The 14,719-nt window shown below is 50.1% G+C and overlaps 1 protein-coding gene across 2 annotated transcripts in view; it reads right to left on the bottom strand.

Moving 5' to 3' along the window:
• Nucleotides 1-14,719, bottom strand: part of SCARB1 (scavenger receptor class B member 1) — an 82,734-nt gene that overhangs the window by 26,739 nt on the left and 41,276 nt on the right. For both annotated transcript variants that reach the window (XM_049867014.1, XM_049867012.1), the window contains exons 3-7: nucleotides 12,848-12,989; nucleotides 12,237-12,440; nucleotides 10,389-10,484; nucleotides 7,952-8,067; nucleotides 5,018-5,184 (exon numbers count right to left, since the gene is read on the bottom strand). In XM_049867014.1, the coding sequence (XP_049722971.1) occupies nucleotides 5,018-5,184; nucleotides 7,952-8,067; nucleotides 10,389-10,484; nucleotides 12,237-12,440; nucleotides 12,848-12,989 (725 nt within the window). The remainder of the gene's footprint in view (nucleotides 1-5,017; nucleotides 5,185-7,951; nucleotides 8,068-10,388; nucleotides 10,485-12,236; nucleotides 12,441-12,847; nucleotides 12,990-14,719) is intronic.

Below are 14,719 nucleotides of genomic sequence, written 5' to 3'. Positions count from 1 at the left end.
GTGTCCCACCCTCCCACCTCCACTGTGAAAAGATACGACCAGGACAAGTGCAAGGGCCCCATTTTTACAAGTGACAGAATTCTGGAGAACCTCAGTAAAGGAAGCAGCCACCAAGCCAGGCTCCTGAAGGTGGAGAATCTCAAACAAGCCCCGCTGCGCCTCCAACCGCCAGAGCAGGATGAAGTGGGCCGGACCCGTTGGCCAACACCTGGCTTACTTCAGACGTTGAGCCTGCTTGGTGGTTTTTAACTGCACGCACATGTGCACGTGCCGCTTCTATTTTATTTTCAAACGGGCTGATAGAGACCTGCCCAGGCAATAAGCGGTAATTAGTTTATAGCCTTATGGCATGTCTAACCACAGATAGTTGCCGAGGATCACCACAAATTAGGATTGAGAGACTCTGTTGGGCAAGTCTGAGGTCGCCACGGAGCAGGGAAGTTTGATATGAGAAGGTTCTCTGGCCCAAGGAACTTTCAAGGCCCAGGAGGGGAAAGGTGTGGGTATTTCTTAACTTCAGATAAAACGCCACAGAAATGCAGGTGTATGTGCACCGAAAGACACGTACGAGGGTGTTCCTGTGACCCAGCGATTCCACTCCTAGGTACAGACCCAAGAATTCAAAGCAGGACTCCAACAGATGCACCAGGATTGACAGCAGCACTATTTGCAAGAGCCAAAAGGCGCAAACGGGCCAAGGTCCCATCAAGCCACGAATGGGTACACAAAATATGGTCTATCCACACAATGGAGTCTTGTTCATCCATAAAAAGGAACAAAGTCCTGACACATGCTATGACATGGGTGGACCCTGAAAACACGCTGAGTGAAAAAAGCAGGCACAAAAGGACCAAACTGTATGATCCCACTTATATGGAATATCTAGAACAGATAAATGCATAAAGACCAAAGTAGATTAGTGGTTGCCAGGGGCTGGGGGAGGGGGAGGTAAGCAGTTATTGCGGGGTGGGGGGATGTTCCCAGGAACACGAGGAAAATGGTCAAACACCGGAAACTCAGATGCCCATGAAGAATAGGTGGGGTGAGTAAACTGGTGTGTATTCACGGAATGGGATCTAGACACAACGAAGGGAACAAAGCACAACCGCCCCCAACAACACAATCTCACAAACATTAAGTAAAAGAAGCCAGAAAAGAAGGAAGATGTATGTACAATTTCATTCACATAAAGACCAAAAGCAGGCAAAGCTTTCTCTGTGGTGTTAGAAGTCAGGATCGTGGCTGGGAGGGGACATGAGGGGCTTGTCATGTTCTGTTTCTTGATCTGGGCACTGGTTACATTTTCATTTTGTGGAAATTCAAACTGCACATACAATTTGGGAACTTCTCTCTATATATGTGGTCTTAGTCACCTAGTGCTGCTATAACAGAAATATCACAAGTGGATGGCTTTAACAAACAGACATTTATTCTCTAACAGTCTAGGAGGCTAGAAGTCCGAATTCAGGGCACCAGCTCCAGGGGAAGGCTCTCTCTCTGTCTGCTCTGGGGAAGATTCTTGTCACCAATCTTCCCTGGTCTAGGAGTTTCTCAGCACAAGGACCCCAGGTCCAAAGGACACACTCCACTCCTAGCACTTCTTTCTTAGTGGTATGAGGTCCCACTCTTCTCTGCTCACTTCTCTCTTTTATATCTCAAAATGGATTGGTTTAAAACATAACCTAATCTTGTAGATTGAATCCTGCCTCATTAACATAACTGCCTCTAGTCCTGCCTCATTAACATCATAGAGGTTAGGATTTATAACACCTAGGATAATTACATCAGAGCACAAATGGTGGACAAAACCACAAAATACTGGGAATCCTGGCCTAGCCAAGTGGACACACATTTTTGGGGGACACAATTCAATCCATAACATATATTTACTTCAATTAAAAAAAAAAACTTCATTTGAATAAGTAATTTTAAAATCCCTTGCAAAGACTTTTGAAATTCATTTGTCAGCTATGCTAACCTAAGGAGGTGCAAACCTCCTCAAGTCCTCTGCAGTAGATGGACGTGTGTTGTTTCTATCTGCCCAGCCACCACCCCGCCCCCTTCTTTTGGTACCTACACTCTGATTTTGACCCTCTCTGACTCTCAGCCATGTGCTTTGGGTAGGGCTGGCCCCATCCATGGATCCAGGAGTTGAGCATGTAAAACAGCCTGGCCAATCTGCATACTCCATCCTCAGCTACAGTGATTGGTTCACAGTTGGACATGTGATGCAAGGCAGACCAATCAGGGCAAGTCCTGGGACTTTTGCTGGCGTGAAGGGGATGGAGGTAGCCCCTTTCTGCTGGACTCAGACTGTAAGGAGGTGAGCCTGGAGCCGCTCAGGAAGAGCTTGACTAACAGCAAAGCCAGCCGTGAGGAAAACTGAGCTGGCTATGGAAAAACTTCCAATGTCTGAGCTCTGATTCCAAGCATGATACAAATATCTACCCTGCACCTTTTAGTTACACAAACCAAAAAGGGCCTTTTGTAGGCCTAAAATCAAGTTGTGTGACATCGGCCACTTGCCACGGAAGTGGATCTAACACACGCCTACCAGGCTTCAGCACTGATCAGCCTCCCTACAAGGAAAAATTCCTGTAGATGCCAGTGAAGGAAGACGAAATGATAGAGGACAACACGCAGGTGGGCAGAACCAGGTCCATCTTCAAAACCCCCCACCACAGAGTGCCTGTTCCACCTGAAACTGAGGAAGCTGTCCAGTCTGCTGACGTCCTTCCTCCCAACCCCATCCTACCAAATTGCCATCTCCAGCTAGAAGACGTGGCTTCAACCAAAGCAGCTTCCGAAAGGCAAACGGAGAGAGAGCAGACCCTTAATGGAAAGCCAGTCAGGTAGAAGGCCGGCTTCTGGTCCCACTAATGTGTGACCTCATTACGTCCCAGCTTGGGGCCTTGGTTCCTAAATACAGAACACTTCACACACCCATGTATTCAAATATTTGATGAGGCCCACAAAATGATGGGTCTAGCTCTAGAAGCTGAGGAGACAGCAAAGAAAAAGAGAAGGTAGTCCTGCCTTACTGAGTTACTGTCTAGTGGAGGGACCAAACGACAAACAAGTAAAATAAAATACACAGTGATCTCAGGCAGCGATGAGTGCCAAGAAGACTATGAAAAGATGATGTGAGAGAGAACAGCTGAGAGATAGTGGGGCCATTTTAGAAGGGAAAATCAGAGAAGTCTTCTTGGAGGAGGTAACATTTGAGCTGAGACCAAAAGAAGGTGAGGGGATGACCCACGTGGATCTCTGGGGAAAGAGATCTCCTGGCAGCGGGAACAGCTGGTGCAAAGGGACCAAATTTGTTATATTCTAGAAACGGGTGACTCCTGCAATAGTGAAGAATAGTGAGAGGGGGAAGCATGCAACATAATGGTGTGGAGAGCAGCTGGCAGGCCTTGAGTCCAGGCTAAGAGGTTTGGGCTTCACCATAAACGTGGAGGATGTTGTTGGGTGCTGTCGAGTCAATTCTGACTCCTAGCCACCCTGTGGGACAGAGTAGAACTGCCCCATAGGGTTTCCAAGGAGCAGCTGGTGGATTCGAACTGCTGACCTTTTGGTTAGCTGCTGTAGCTCTTAACCACTTCACCACCAGGGCTCCAAACATGGAGGAAGTCATTAGAAATTTTAAGTCAAGGAGGGGGTGATAGTCTGCACTTTTGAGAGCTCCCTGGCCTACTGTCTGGAGCAGCATTGTCCAAGAGAACTTTCTGCAATGATGGAAATACTCCATATCTGTGCTCTCCAATTCGGGAACCACTAGGTGCCCATGGCTCTTGATCACTTAAAGTGTAGTCAGTGCAGCTGAGGAACTGCATTTTAAATTTACTTCATGAAGTCCAGTCCAGTGAAAGTAGCCACATGAGGCTAGTGGGAACCAAACTGGACAGTCCGGGGAAGGGGTTGTAGGGCAGCAACAATGCCACATGGAGGCCACCTGAGAAGGGACTAGAGTCACTGAGTAAGAGATGGTGGTGCCTTGGACCACGAGGCGGGAGTGAGGACAGGAGAGAGGAAGGATTCGGGGCTTATTCTGGAAGTAGAGCCCACTGGGCTTGCTGACATCCTGGATAAGGGGGCAGGGGCCAGGGAAGGGGAATCGAGCTGACACCCAAGTCTCCAAATGGAGCAGCTGCAGTGGGGCTGTCTTGGGAACCGGCACAACCAAAACCCATCAAAGATGCCAGAGGAAGTTCTGCTGGTGGCATCTATGTCACGCCCAACGGTGACAAGTTCATACCACCAACCAAGAGGATTTATGTGACAATCTGACCATCATCAATTTCTTCTGTCCCCGGAAAGGGGAAAGACCCTCCACCTCAAGCCTCACCTCACTCTGGAGCACATATCACGTTGTGGTCAGCAGAAGAATGGCCCCCGAAAGTTGACCTCGTCCTAACCCCCGGAACCTGTGAATATATTACCTTTCATGGCAAGTGGAGGGGGGATTAAGTAGCATATGGAATTAAGGTTCTAACCAGCTGACCTTAGAACAAGGCGAGTACCCAGGTGGGCCCAAAGTAATCACATGGGTTCTTAAAACTGGAAGAAGGAGGCAGGAATCAGAGAGATGCAAACTCACTGGCTTTCAAGATGGAGGAAGGGACCACAAGCCAAGGAACGTGGGGGCCTCTAGAAGCTAGAAAAGGCCAAGAAGCCCTTCGGAAGGAATACAGCCCTGCTGACACCTTGATTTTAACCCGGTGAGACCCATAGTGGACTTCTGACCTCCAGAACCATGAGATAATAAATTTGTGTTGTTTTAAGCCACCCTTTGTGGTAATTTATTGCCGCAGGCACTAATACACACAGCATTTTTTTTCTCTAATTATCTTTCTGCTGTTCTCCTTATCTCCAGCCTAATGGGATTATCAAGAGTTCAGAGGCCAGAGATGCAGCCGACAGGGACAGGCAGATAAGCCCTCACCATGACGGCCCTCTGCCCTCTGCCCTCTGCCCTCTGCCCTCTGCTCTCCGCCCTCCGTGGGGTGGTACATACCAAAGCGGCAGGTGCTGACGTTCTGGATCCCAGACTCCAGGCATGGGCAGAAACCCTCATTGGGCGGGTAGACGGACCCGTTGGCAAATAAGGTAGGGGGGGCCACGAAGCGGTAGATGGGGATGCCTTCAAACACCCCCGCCTCCTGGTAGACCAGCTTCATGGACCTGTGGGGGGCAGAAAATGGGGGGTGACCCCCAGAACCAGGTGGCTGGAACCGCATCCTGTTTAATGCAGTCCCCATCCGTCCATTCCTCCCCACCTTCACTGCCACCTCCCAGGACACCCACCGTCACCTCTTGCCCTGGAAACTGTCTCCCTGCCTCAGCTCTGCCCCTCACCCCACCAATCAACTCCCCACATCAGCCAGGTCTTTAAGACAAGAAGACATCACGCCCCTGCTTAAACCTGCAATCACCTGCACTTGGGCTGGCGATAAGCTCCAGCACACTCACCACGGCCCACGAGGTCCTACGAGGTCTAGTCCCTGCCTCTCATGTCCTCGCCCACTTTTCTTTACCCCACAGGCCTCCTTGCTCTTCCTCAGACATGCTCATCTCTGCCTCAGGGACTTTGCACCTGCCGTTCCCTCTGCCTAGAATGTTCTTGCCTTGAATCCTCACATGTCAGACTTTGCTTTTTCAGTAGGGTCTGAGTCCAGTTCTCACCTGCTCAGGTAGCAGTATCACCTCAGCTCTTGCACTCGCCCTATTCATCCTCCGTCCATTCTCCCTGCTGTACTTTCTCAAAAGCACTCCTCAGTTTGAATATGGACTGTGGATTAGACCTGCGCTGTCGGATACAGTGACACATGTACCTAGCCCTTGAAATGGGGCTTGTCCAAATTGAGATGGGCTGTCAGTATATAAACCACCAGTAAAACCAGCTGCTGTCGAGTCAACTCTGAGTTTAGGCGACCACATGCGTGTCAGAGCAGAACTGTGCTCCACAGGGTTTTGGTGGCTGATTTTTTGGAAGTAGATTGCCAGGCCTTTCTTCCAAGGCACCTCTGGGTGGACTCAAACCGTCAAACATTCAGTTAGTAGCCGAGCGCGTTAACTCTTCGCACCACTCAGGGACTCCGTAAGTGTAAAGGACACTTCAAATTTCTAAGGCCCTTTGATAGTGTTTTGTATGGGTTACATGTAGAAATGAGAATATTTGGGACATACTAGGTCCAATAAACTATATTATTAAAACGATTTCCACCTGTTTCTTTTTACTTTTTGTTTTAATGTGGCTACTAGAAGATTTTTAAATTACACATGCAACTTGTACTATACTTTCATTGGTCACCACCTGATTAGACAGCCGTGTTCTATCAACCTTGAATTCCCCGATGTCAATAACTGTAATGCCGTTATGTTAGAAAGGTCCTGGTTGTTAGAGAACACAGGCCCAAGTATTTAGGTGTAAAGGGACACAGTGTTTCCAGCTTACTCTCAAATGGCTCAAGAAAAAGGTACACAAAGTGGGGGGTATTCAGGGAGCAGAGAGGCAAACAAACAGTGGGTAGTTCTGGGTGAAGGGTATAGGGGAGGTGCTCGTGTTTTCAGGGAACTTCTAAGTCTGCAATTACATTGAAAACCTAGAACACACACAGAGCAGAAGCACTTCTGGTTTTTGACACCCTCTTGTTCACATATTTGCTGACCGCGCAATGGGACGTCAGGCCCCAGAGAACAGGGACTTTGCCCATCTTGTCCCTGCTGCATGCCCAGCACAGGGGAAAAACTCAGCTAGTTGAGGAAGGCAGACAAGCCAAGGTTCACGTTAGTTAATTCCCAGGTAAAGGATTTCCCCAGAAAGGAAGACAGGACACAGCAGCACCCAGAGGAGTGCTCCAGGGGACCCTCTCTGCTCTCAGTTCACAGGCTGTGACCACAGGGATTGTTCACCCCTCAAAGCACAACTGTTAACCCTTCAAGGCGTGAGAGCTGGAGACTGATGGGCTGCAGGATGGTTGAGCTGGATGTCTCAGCCCCAAAATGGTAATCAGGGCAGCCGGCCAGACGGTGTAGGAAGGGAGCCCCTCACGCCTTCATTGCTCAGCCCCTGATGCCTCGATCCTTTCCTGTCCCCTGCTCCACACACACCCCTGGCAGCAGCCGCTGTTTGGGCTTCTTGCAGAAGCTTCAGCGGTTGGAGCTTGGCTCTCCAAGGTGCAGCAAAAGAGAATTCAAGATGGCGCCAGAGGGCTGGTGAGCAACAAGCCCAACGCTCTTCAAACCAAAACCCACTGCCATCGAGTCAATTCCGACTCATAGCAACCCTATAGGACAGTAGAACTGCCCCATAGAGTTTCCAAGGAGCGGCTGGCAGATTTGAACTGCCGACCTCTTAGTTAGCAGCCATAGTACTTAACCTCTGAGCCACCAGGGTTTCCAAAGCTCTCCAAGTGCTACGAAAAAGGAGCTTTGGTGGCACAAACAGTTATGCTCTCAGCTCCTAGCTCTATTAGAAGGCGTGACGGTTCAAACCTACCTAGTGACTCCGCAGGAAAGCCACCTGGTGATCTGCTTCCATAAAGTCTACAGCCAAGAAAACCCTATGGGGAAGTTCTACTCTGTCGCGGAGTCACTATGAGTTGGGATTGACTCAATGGCACCCAACAACCACTTTTTAAGATCAAGTACTGCCGATCAGAAGTCACCTGCCAAGTGCCATGAAAACCAGGTGCTGTTGAGTCAGCTCTGACCCATGGCAACCCCACGTGAGTCAGAGTAGAACTGAGCTCCAGAGGGTTTTCAATGGCCACTTTTTTGGAAGTAGATTGCCAGGCCTTTCTTCCAAGGCACATGTGAGTGGACTCGAACCCCCAACCTTAACTGTTAACGTTTGTACCACCCAGGGCCTCCCCAAGTGCTATTTGCCATCCAGGGAGCAGATTCCTGCTGTAGGGGAGACCCAGAATGCTCAGGTTTGAGTGATTACCGGCAGGCATCAGGGCTGTAGAATTCCAGCGAGGATTCAGGAGTCATGAAGGGTGCCCACATTTGTCCAGAAGTTCCATTAATCATGTTGCACTGGTCAGAATGCCAGAAGCTGACCTGGGGGGAAGCATTGAGACGTGGCCCGTCAGGACAGCCACGGCCTCTGTGGCTCTCAAGTGTCCAACTCTTGATTTGGCGCTATGGCATCACACACCACAGACCCTGGTGTGGACATTGCCTTCTCATTCCCAACACTGTCCTTCGACAGAAGCCAGTGCACTCGGGGACAAGGCCTGGCAGAGCGGGCGCAGAGCAGCTGTGTGGCCAGATAGACAGACACGGGGAGCGTCTGCTGCAGCTTCTCACTCCCTTCCCAACTTTGCTGGGACTCAGTTACTTCATCTGTAAAATGGGCGTATCCCCCACATCTCCAGACTGAACAGAGCAAGAACACAGCGGGCAGGTGAGGTGGGAGGTGGACCAGGGACATCCTCACCCTCCACAAAGGAAGTCAACCGGCACTCCTAAAAACAGATGAAGTTAAGAAATGGAGCAATAATAAGTAACACAAAATTATAATGGTGGCCGCCAGGAAAGCTCAAAACAGAGCCCATCCGAGTAGTTCCTTCAGGGCGAGACCTGGGCAGAACAAATCAGATTTTTCAGTTTTGATCCTTCGTACTGTTGTTAGGAGCCCTGGTGACACAGTGGTTAAAGTGCTCAGCTGCTAACTAAAAGGTCATCGGTTGGAACCCATTGGCCGCTCAGCGGGAGAAAGGTGTGGCAGTCTTCTTCTGTAAAGATTACAGCCTTGATGGAACAATTTGTATAAAAATTGTTAAATGGGAACCTAATCTGCTGTGTAAACTTTCACCTAAAACAATTAAAAAAAAAAAGATTACAGCTTTGGAAATCCTATGGGGCAGTTCTACTCTGAATTGGAATTGACTCAACAGCAGTGGCTTTGGTACTGCTATTGTGTGCCATTAAGTCAATCCCGACTCGTGGCGACCCCATGTGTTACAGAGTAGAACTGCCCTGTAGGGTTTTCTAGGCTGTAGTCATCACAGATGCAGGTCACCAGGCCTTTCTTCTGTGGACCCACCGGTGGGTTCGAACCGCTGACCTTTCCGTTAGCAGCCGAGCATTTAACCGTTTCCACCACCAGGGCTCCTTCCTTCTGCGCTACTGGGTTTTTTAAATCATGGACAGGTACATTCCTGTAGGCACCTCAACAACTTCTATATGCACAATGCAGTGGCACTTACTACGTTTTTCATGGTGTACAACCATTCCCGCTATCCTTTTCCAAATTATTCCACCACTGTTAACATAAACTCAATGCCCCCTAAGCAAAAAATTCCCCCCACCCCCAACCCCGGTACCCACCAATAATCTTTGGTTTCTATGAATTTGCTCATTTCCTTTAAGTGGGGTCATACAGCATTTGTCCTTTTCAGGCACACTTTTATATTTAAAAAATGAGCCAGAAAGAATGTGAACGGTAGTCATGAAGAATGGCTATTTCGGCTGCAGGTAGCGGCCTTGCCACTCTGGGGTCTTTGCAGACCTGAGCTGTGATTATCAAGGCCCATGTTTCATAGGCGGGAGCACTGCCAGTCCCGGTCTTTTTCAAGCATGTTGAGGAAAGCCCACTAGGGTGGGAAAAGCTCGCTGCAAAATAACACAGTATGATCTGTTCAAAGAAGAAGAAAAAACCCCACATATTTCTATGTGCACATAAATGTGTGTGAGTGGATAAAAACAGACAAGAAAAACATACCCCAAACTGATCATTGGGAGTTTCCTCTGTGGTTGGGGTGGGGGTGTGGAGGAGGAGTGTGAGCTGGTATCAAGTGTGCTTTATATCTCTCTGCCTTGTTTCTTTTTTAATGTGAATGTCTTTCTGTGTTTCTAGCAGAACATTTTTAAAACATTTTTATAAATTCAGAACCAAAGGAAGAAAGAACTCAGTTCCTGGCACATACTGGGAGCTCAGTAAGCAGATACTGTTCTGTACCCAACCCACCCCTCAACAAAGATCAGCACTGAGGGGCCCTGGAAACCAAGGACTCATGGAGCTTTTAAAAAACAAAACCAGTTGTCGTTGAGTTGACTGCAACTCCCACTGTGCCCATGTGTGCTCTGTGGGGTTTTCAGTGGCTGATTTTTCCAAAGTACATAGCCAAGCCTTTCTTCCACAGTGCCTCTGGGTGGACTCGAACCTTCAGCCTTTTAGTTAGCAGCTGAGGACTTAATCATTTGTGTTCCCCACAGGTAAAATCCTGAACTCCAGGAGTGTTCTTCCCCAAAGCCCCTGCTGCAGGGCAGATTTCACCCACCTTCCTGAGTTTTAGGAGAAAGCCAGAGTGAGGAGCAGCCAGCCCAGAGGCCCCTGCTTACCCCAGGTTCCTGTTCCACCCAGCCCTCTCCCTCACCTTGCTGAGCCCATTCCACTTGTTCACCAGGTGGATCCTGCTGAAGTCCTTGACCCCTGTGAACACGGTGAAGAGCCCAGAATGGGTGTTGTTGAGCTGTAGACAACAGCAGAGAACAGCATCGTTAAGGCCTCGGGGCCGGAAGCAAAGGGCCCAGGGCTGCCCTCCAGCCTGCCTGTTCAGTTCCAGGCTGTGCCTCCCCTCCTCTAGGGGGACAGGGACCTCGTCATCCTGTCCACTGCTGCAGCCCAGCACCCAGGCATCAAGAGAAAGAGGGCTTGGAGCTCCCTGGGAGTACCCCACCTTCCCTCCCAATTCAAGGAGAGTCAGGCTCTCCTCCCCGGTATACGGTAGGACCAACCTCCCCACCCCACCCCAACCTAAACCAAAGCTCAGCCATAGGACCTCGGTCAGCCAGCCTAGCAGCCACCTTGGACCACGAGGTCACCTCGAGTGTGGAAACCATCCCCTAAGGATGGCAGGGCAGAGCAGTAGGAGGGCCCTTCATCGTCATTGTTAGTTGCCGTCGAGTTAATTCTGACTCACGGCAACCCTGTGTGTGTCAGAGAACTGAGCTGCAAAGGTTTTCAAGTCTGTGGCCTTTCAGAAGATCGCCAGGTCTATCTTCCAAGGCACCTCTGGGCGAGTTCGAGCCTCTACACTTCTAGCTAGGAGTTGAGCCCTTAACCATGTGCACCACTCAGGGACTCTACGAAAGGAGGATTCTAGGTCCCTGAAGATGTGAAGTCGCCACCAGCACTGAACGGCCTCCCTCTAGATGGTTATTCCAGGATTTCCAGCAGACGCAGTCAAACACAGACTGTGTTCCTGTGTGGTGCAAACACTTAAGCACTTGGCTGCTAACCAAAAGGTTGGAGGTTCGAGTTCTCCCAGAGGTGCCTTGGAAGAAAGTCCTGGCAATCTATGTCCAAAAAATCAGCCATTGAAAACCCTATGGAGCCCAGTTCTACTCTGACACATGAGGTCATCGTGAGTCAGAATCAGCTTGATGGCAACTGGTCTGTTTTTTTTTTTCTTTCTTTATGCTAGTGACTGGTGGCACAGTGGTTAAGAGCTTGGCTGGTAACCAAAAGGTCAGCAGTTTGAATCCACCAACCACTCCTCAGAAGCCCTCTGGGGCAGTTCTACTCTGTCCTATCGGGTTGCTATGAGCCGGAATCAACCCAATGGCAATGGGTTTGGTTTCCTGGCTTGGTTAGTGACTGTAATAACTTTCATTTGCAAAGCGCTTCAAAGTTTACAAAGTGCTTTCACAGAATCACATCACTTATCCCAAACTTGACAATTTACCTACAGACTCAGAACCTGTCATCCTGGTCAAAAATGTTTTGAATTGCAGCTGCCCCCCACCACCCACCAACACTCTACACCAGATCAGCAGAGCTCAAAGAGAGGGTTGAGGCTGGAGCAACACAAAAGGCTCAGTAAAACCTGTGGTTGATGAAGTAGAACAAAGTCAAGGGTAAGAGGTCACGGATTAGACTACATGGCTCAGGAGCCTAATCACTGACCCTACCAGGTTACCAGGGGTCTGATCAGGGCAGGAATTTGTGACCTGCCTCCCCAGCCTCCATTTCCCCTTCTAGAAACAGCTTCCAATTTTCTAAGCCAAACCTATATCACATCAGCTGAGTGCTGGATCGAGCTGTACCTGAATCCATCCCTAGTTTTCAGTTCCCTATTTCGCTTGAGCCCATTTGGGTTAGGTTTTCTGCTATTCAGAATTCATAGCTGATGGATTCCTACCAACAGCCAGCTCCAAAGCAAGGTGGTAACCAGCTTGGCACGTTGAGTCAACAGTGAACAAGACATGGGCCGTACACGTACCTCCGAAAATAACCCGAACTTGCCATTGAAGGGGAGCAAGTTTGGAAAGTACTTATTGATGAAGTCCATGAGGGGGTCTTCGTAGCCCCACATGATCTCCCCAACAGTGCGGTTCATGAAGGCACGCTCCCCAAGGGTGCTGAATGCCAAGGACATGAGCACCTTCAGGCTCAAGGGCTGGTGCTCCACCAACATGGCGGCAGTCTGCAGAAGGAGGCCGACACACAGAGCAAGAAGTCAGGAAATGCCAGCTGTTCCTATGATTCTCGGCCCACACCCTGCCCCAAAAGCTGCAGGCCATGACATGGGCGTGCCGATCCAGCCCCCCATGTGGTGCCTTCCTTTTGGAGATTTCAGGTTTGTAGGTTAGAAAGGAAAAGAAAATGACATTGGCTAGTACTTCTGAAAGAGAGACAGGTGCGCCCACCAAGGAAACTCAGAATTCATGGGGTAGTGGACATAGCCTGGACAGAGATCCAACTCCTGAGAGCCACCCACTGGGCCTAAGGGCTGCCACATTCTGCCATCCAGGGGACTGTCCTGTGCCAGGAGCAGGCAAGAAGAGGCTGAGGGTGGGGATGTGGAGTGGCACGGCTGTGGGGGAGCCTCACCAGGACCAGGATGTTGGGCATGACGATGTAGTCACTCTCCAGGCCATAGGACTTGGCGGGCTGGAACTGGAAGGTCCGGTACTCCAGGAAGGACACTGTGTCATTGTCGTTGAAGGTGATGTTGCTCTTATGCCTGAACTCCCTGGGGGTGGGAGGCAGTGGTGGGTGGGCTGGTGTGCCGTGGGACCAACATCAGACTTCTGGGTAGAGCCCTTGAGTGTTGAGGACATCTCCACCCCAACACAGCCAAAGTGGGACTTGGCTGCCTCCCCCAGGTCTGCCTCTCCACTGCCCACCCAGCTGCTGCTGCTCTCCCCCACCCCCCACGTCCCTCTGTCCGGCTCAGAGCCCCCCAAAAGCATACGCTCCCTCTTCTCTACCCCAGCCATGTCAAGACCATCTGTCGCCGAGCTGGGGTGACTCCACCCGCCTCCTACCACGTGTCGCTACTTTTTCACAGGGAGGAAGCGTAGTACAGTGGTTAGGACATGCACTCCAGAGCTGGAAGTCAGATGGCTGGGGGCTCAGGGCATGTCTCCAACACCATCTCTTATGAATTATATCCCCCCAAAAGAGAGTCCCAGGTCCCAGTTCCTGTGAACGTGACCTTGTTTGGACATAGGGTCTTTGCAGATGTAATTACCTCAGATGAGGTCATTAGGCTGGGCCCTGGCCTCTTCATGACAGGTATCCTTATAAGGGAGGAAGGGTGGCACAGATAGACGCACGGGGAGGACACCGCGTGAAGGCAAGGGAGGGACTGTAGTGATGCTGTCAAAAGCCGAGAAAAGCCAGGGGTCACCAGAAACTGGAAGCAGTCCCCCCTAGAGCCTTCCGAGGGAGCATGGCCCTACTGACATCTCGATTCCAGACTTCTGGCCTCCAGGACTGTGAGAGAGTACATTTCTGTGGCTTTTAGCCACCCAGTTTGTAGTACTGTTACAGGAGCCACAGGAAACTAATATACTCACTGTGCCTCAGTTTTCCCATCTGTAAAATGGGAGTAACAACAAGCCCTGCTTCGTGGGGCTGCTTTGAGGATTAAATGAGTTAATGCACATAAAGCAATTAAAACAGTTGCCCTATGCACAGAAAACACTATGTGAACATTAGCTGTTATTATTTCTTGCCTCTTCAATCCATTCTCCACAAAACATCCAGAAGAATTCTTTGAAAAATGGAAATCAGATCATGTCATTCTCTCACCCAAAATCCTTTGCATATAGGATATCAAACTCCTACATGTCCTCCAAGGCCCTCACCATCCGCCCCCCCCCCCGCAACTGTCAGGCCTCATCTCTCCACTCTCCCCCTCTTGATATTACACTGGCAGTAATGGCCCCAGTGCCAGGGCTCTGTGCCCAAGGGGGATCTTAGCCTAGGCTGATGTCATGGATTGAACTGTGTCCCCCAAAAATATGTGTCACTGGTTCATCATTGCAGTTTTATTTCTCTTGAACACGTACGTTTGTTCTGGCCCTGCACCCTCAGTAGACAGCATGTCTGTCCACCCTCACATCCCCAATGCTTGGCACACAGCTGGCATCAAAAAATACTGACCTGACACAACAAAGTGCTCCTCCAAGACCACCTGTCCTCATTCCAGGCTCCTTCAGCCCCCCAGAGTGCTGCCCTTCATGAAGGGGCCCCGCCCATCTCCACCCTCATCCCCTGCCCTCTCCACCTAGCTCATCCCATCCAATCACGCTGGCCTCCCTGGTGCTCCACAAACACACCCGGCTCTTTCCAACCTCAGGCCCTTTGCATGTGCCGTGCCCTTTGCCTGGGACACCTTCCCCCATGACTCCTACCCTCGCACAAAAGGCCAAGGAGCCTTGCCAGACCACTCCACTAACTACAATGGACACATAT

Source organism: Elephas maximus, chromosome 22 (genome assembly GCF_024166365.1).
Source record: "Elephas maximus indicus isolate mEleMax1 chromosome 22, mEleMax1 primary haplotype, whole genome shotgun sequence".
Classification (NCBI taxonomy): domain Eukaryota; kingdom Metazoa; phylum Chordata; class Mammalia; order Proboscidea; family Elephantidae; genus Elephas; species Elephas maximus.
The sequence above is the reverse complement of the archived record's forward strand: the minus strand, read 5'-3'. Positions and strand labels throughout refer to the sequence as shown.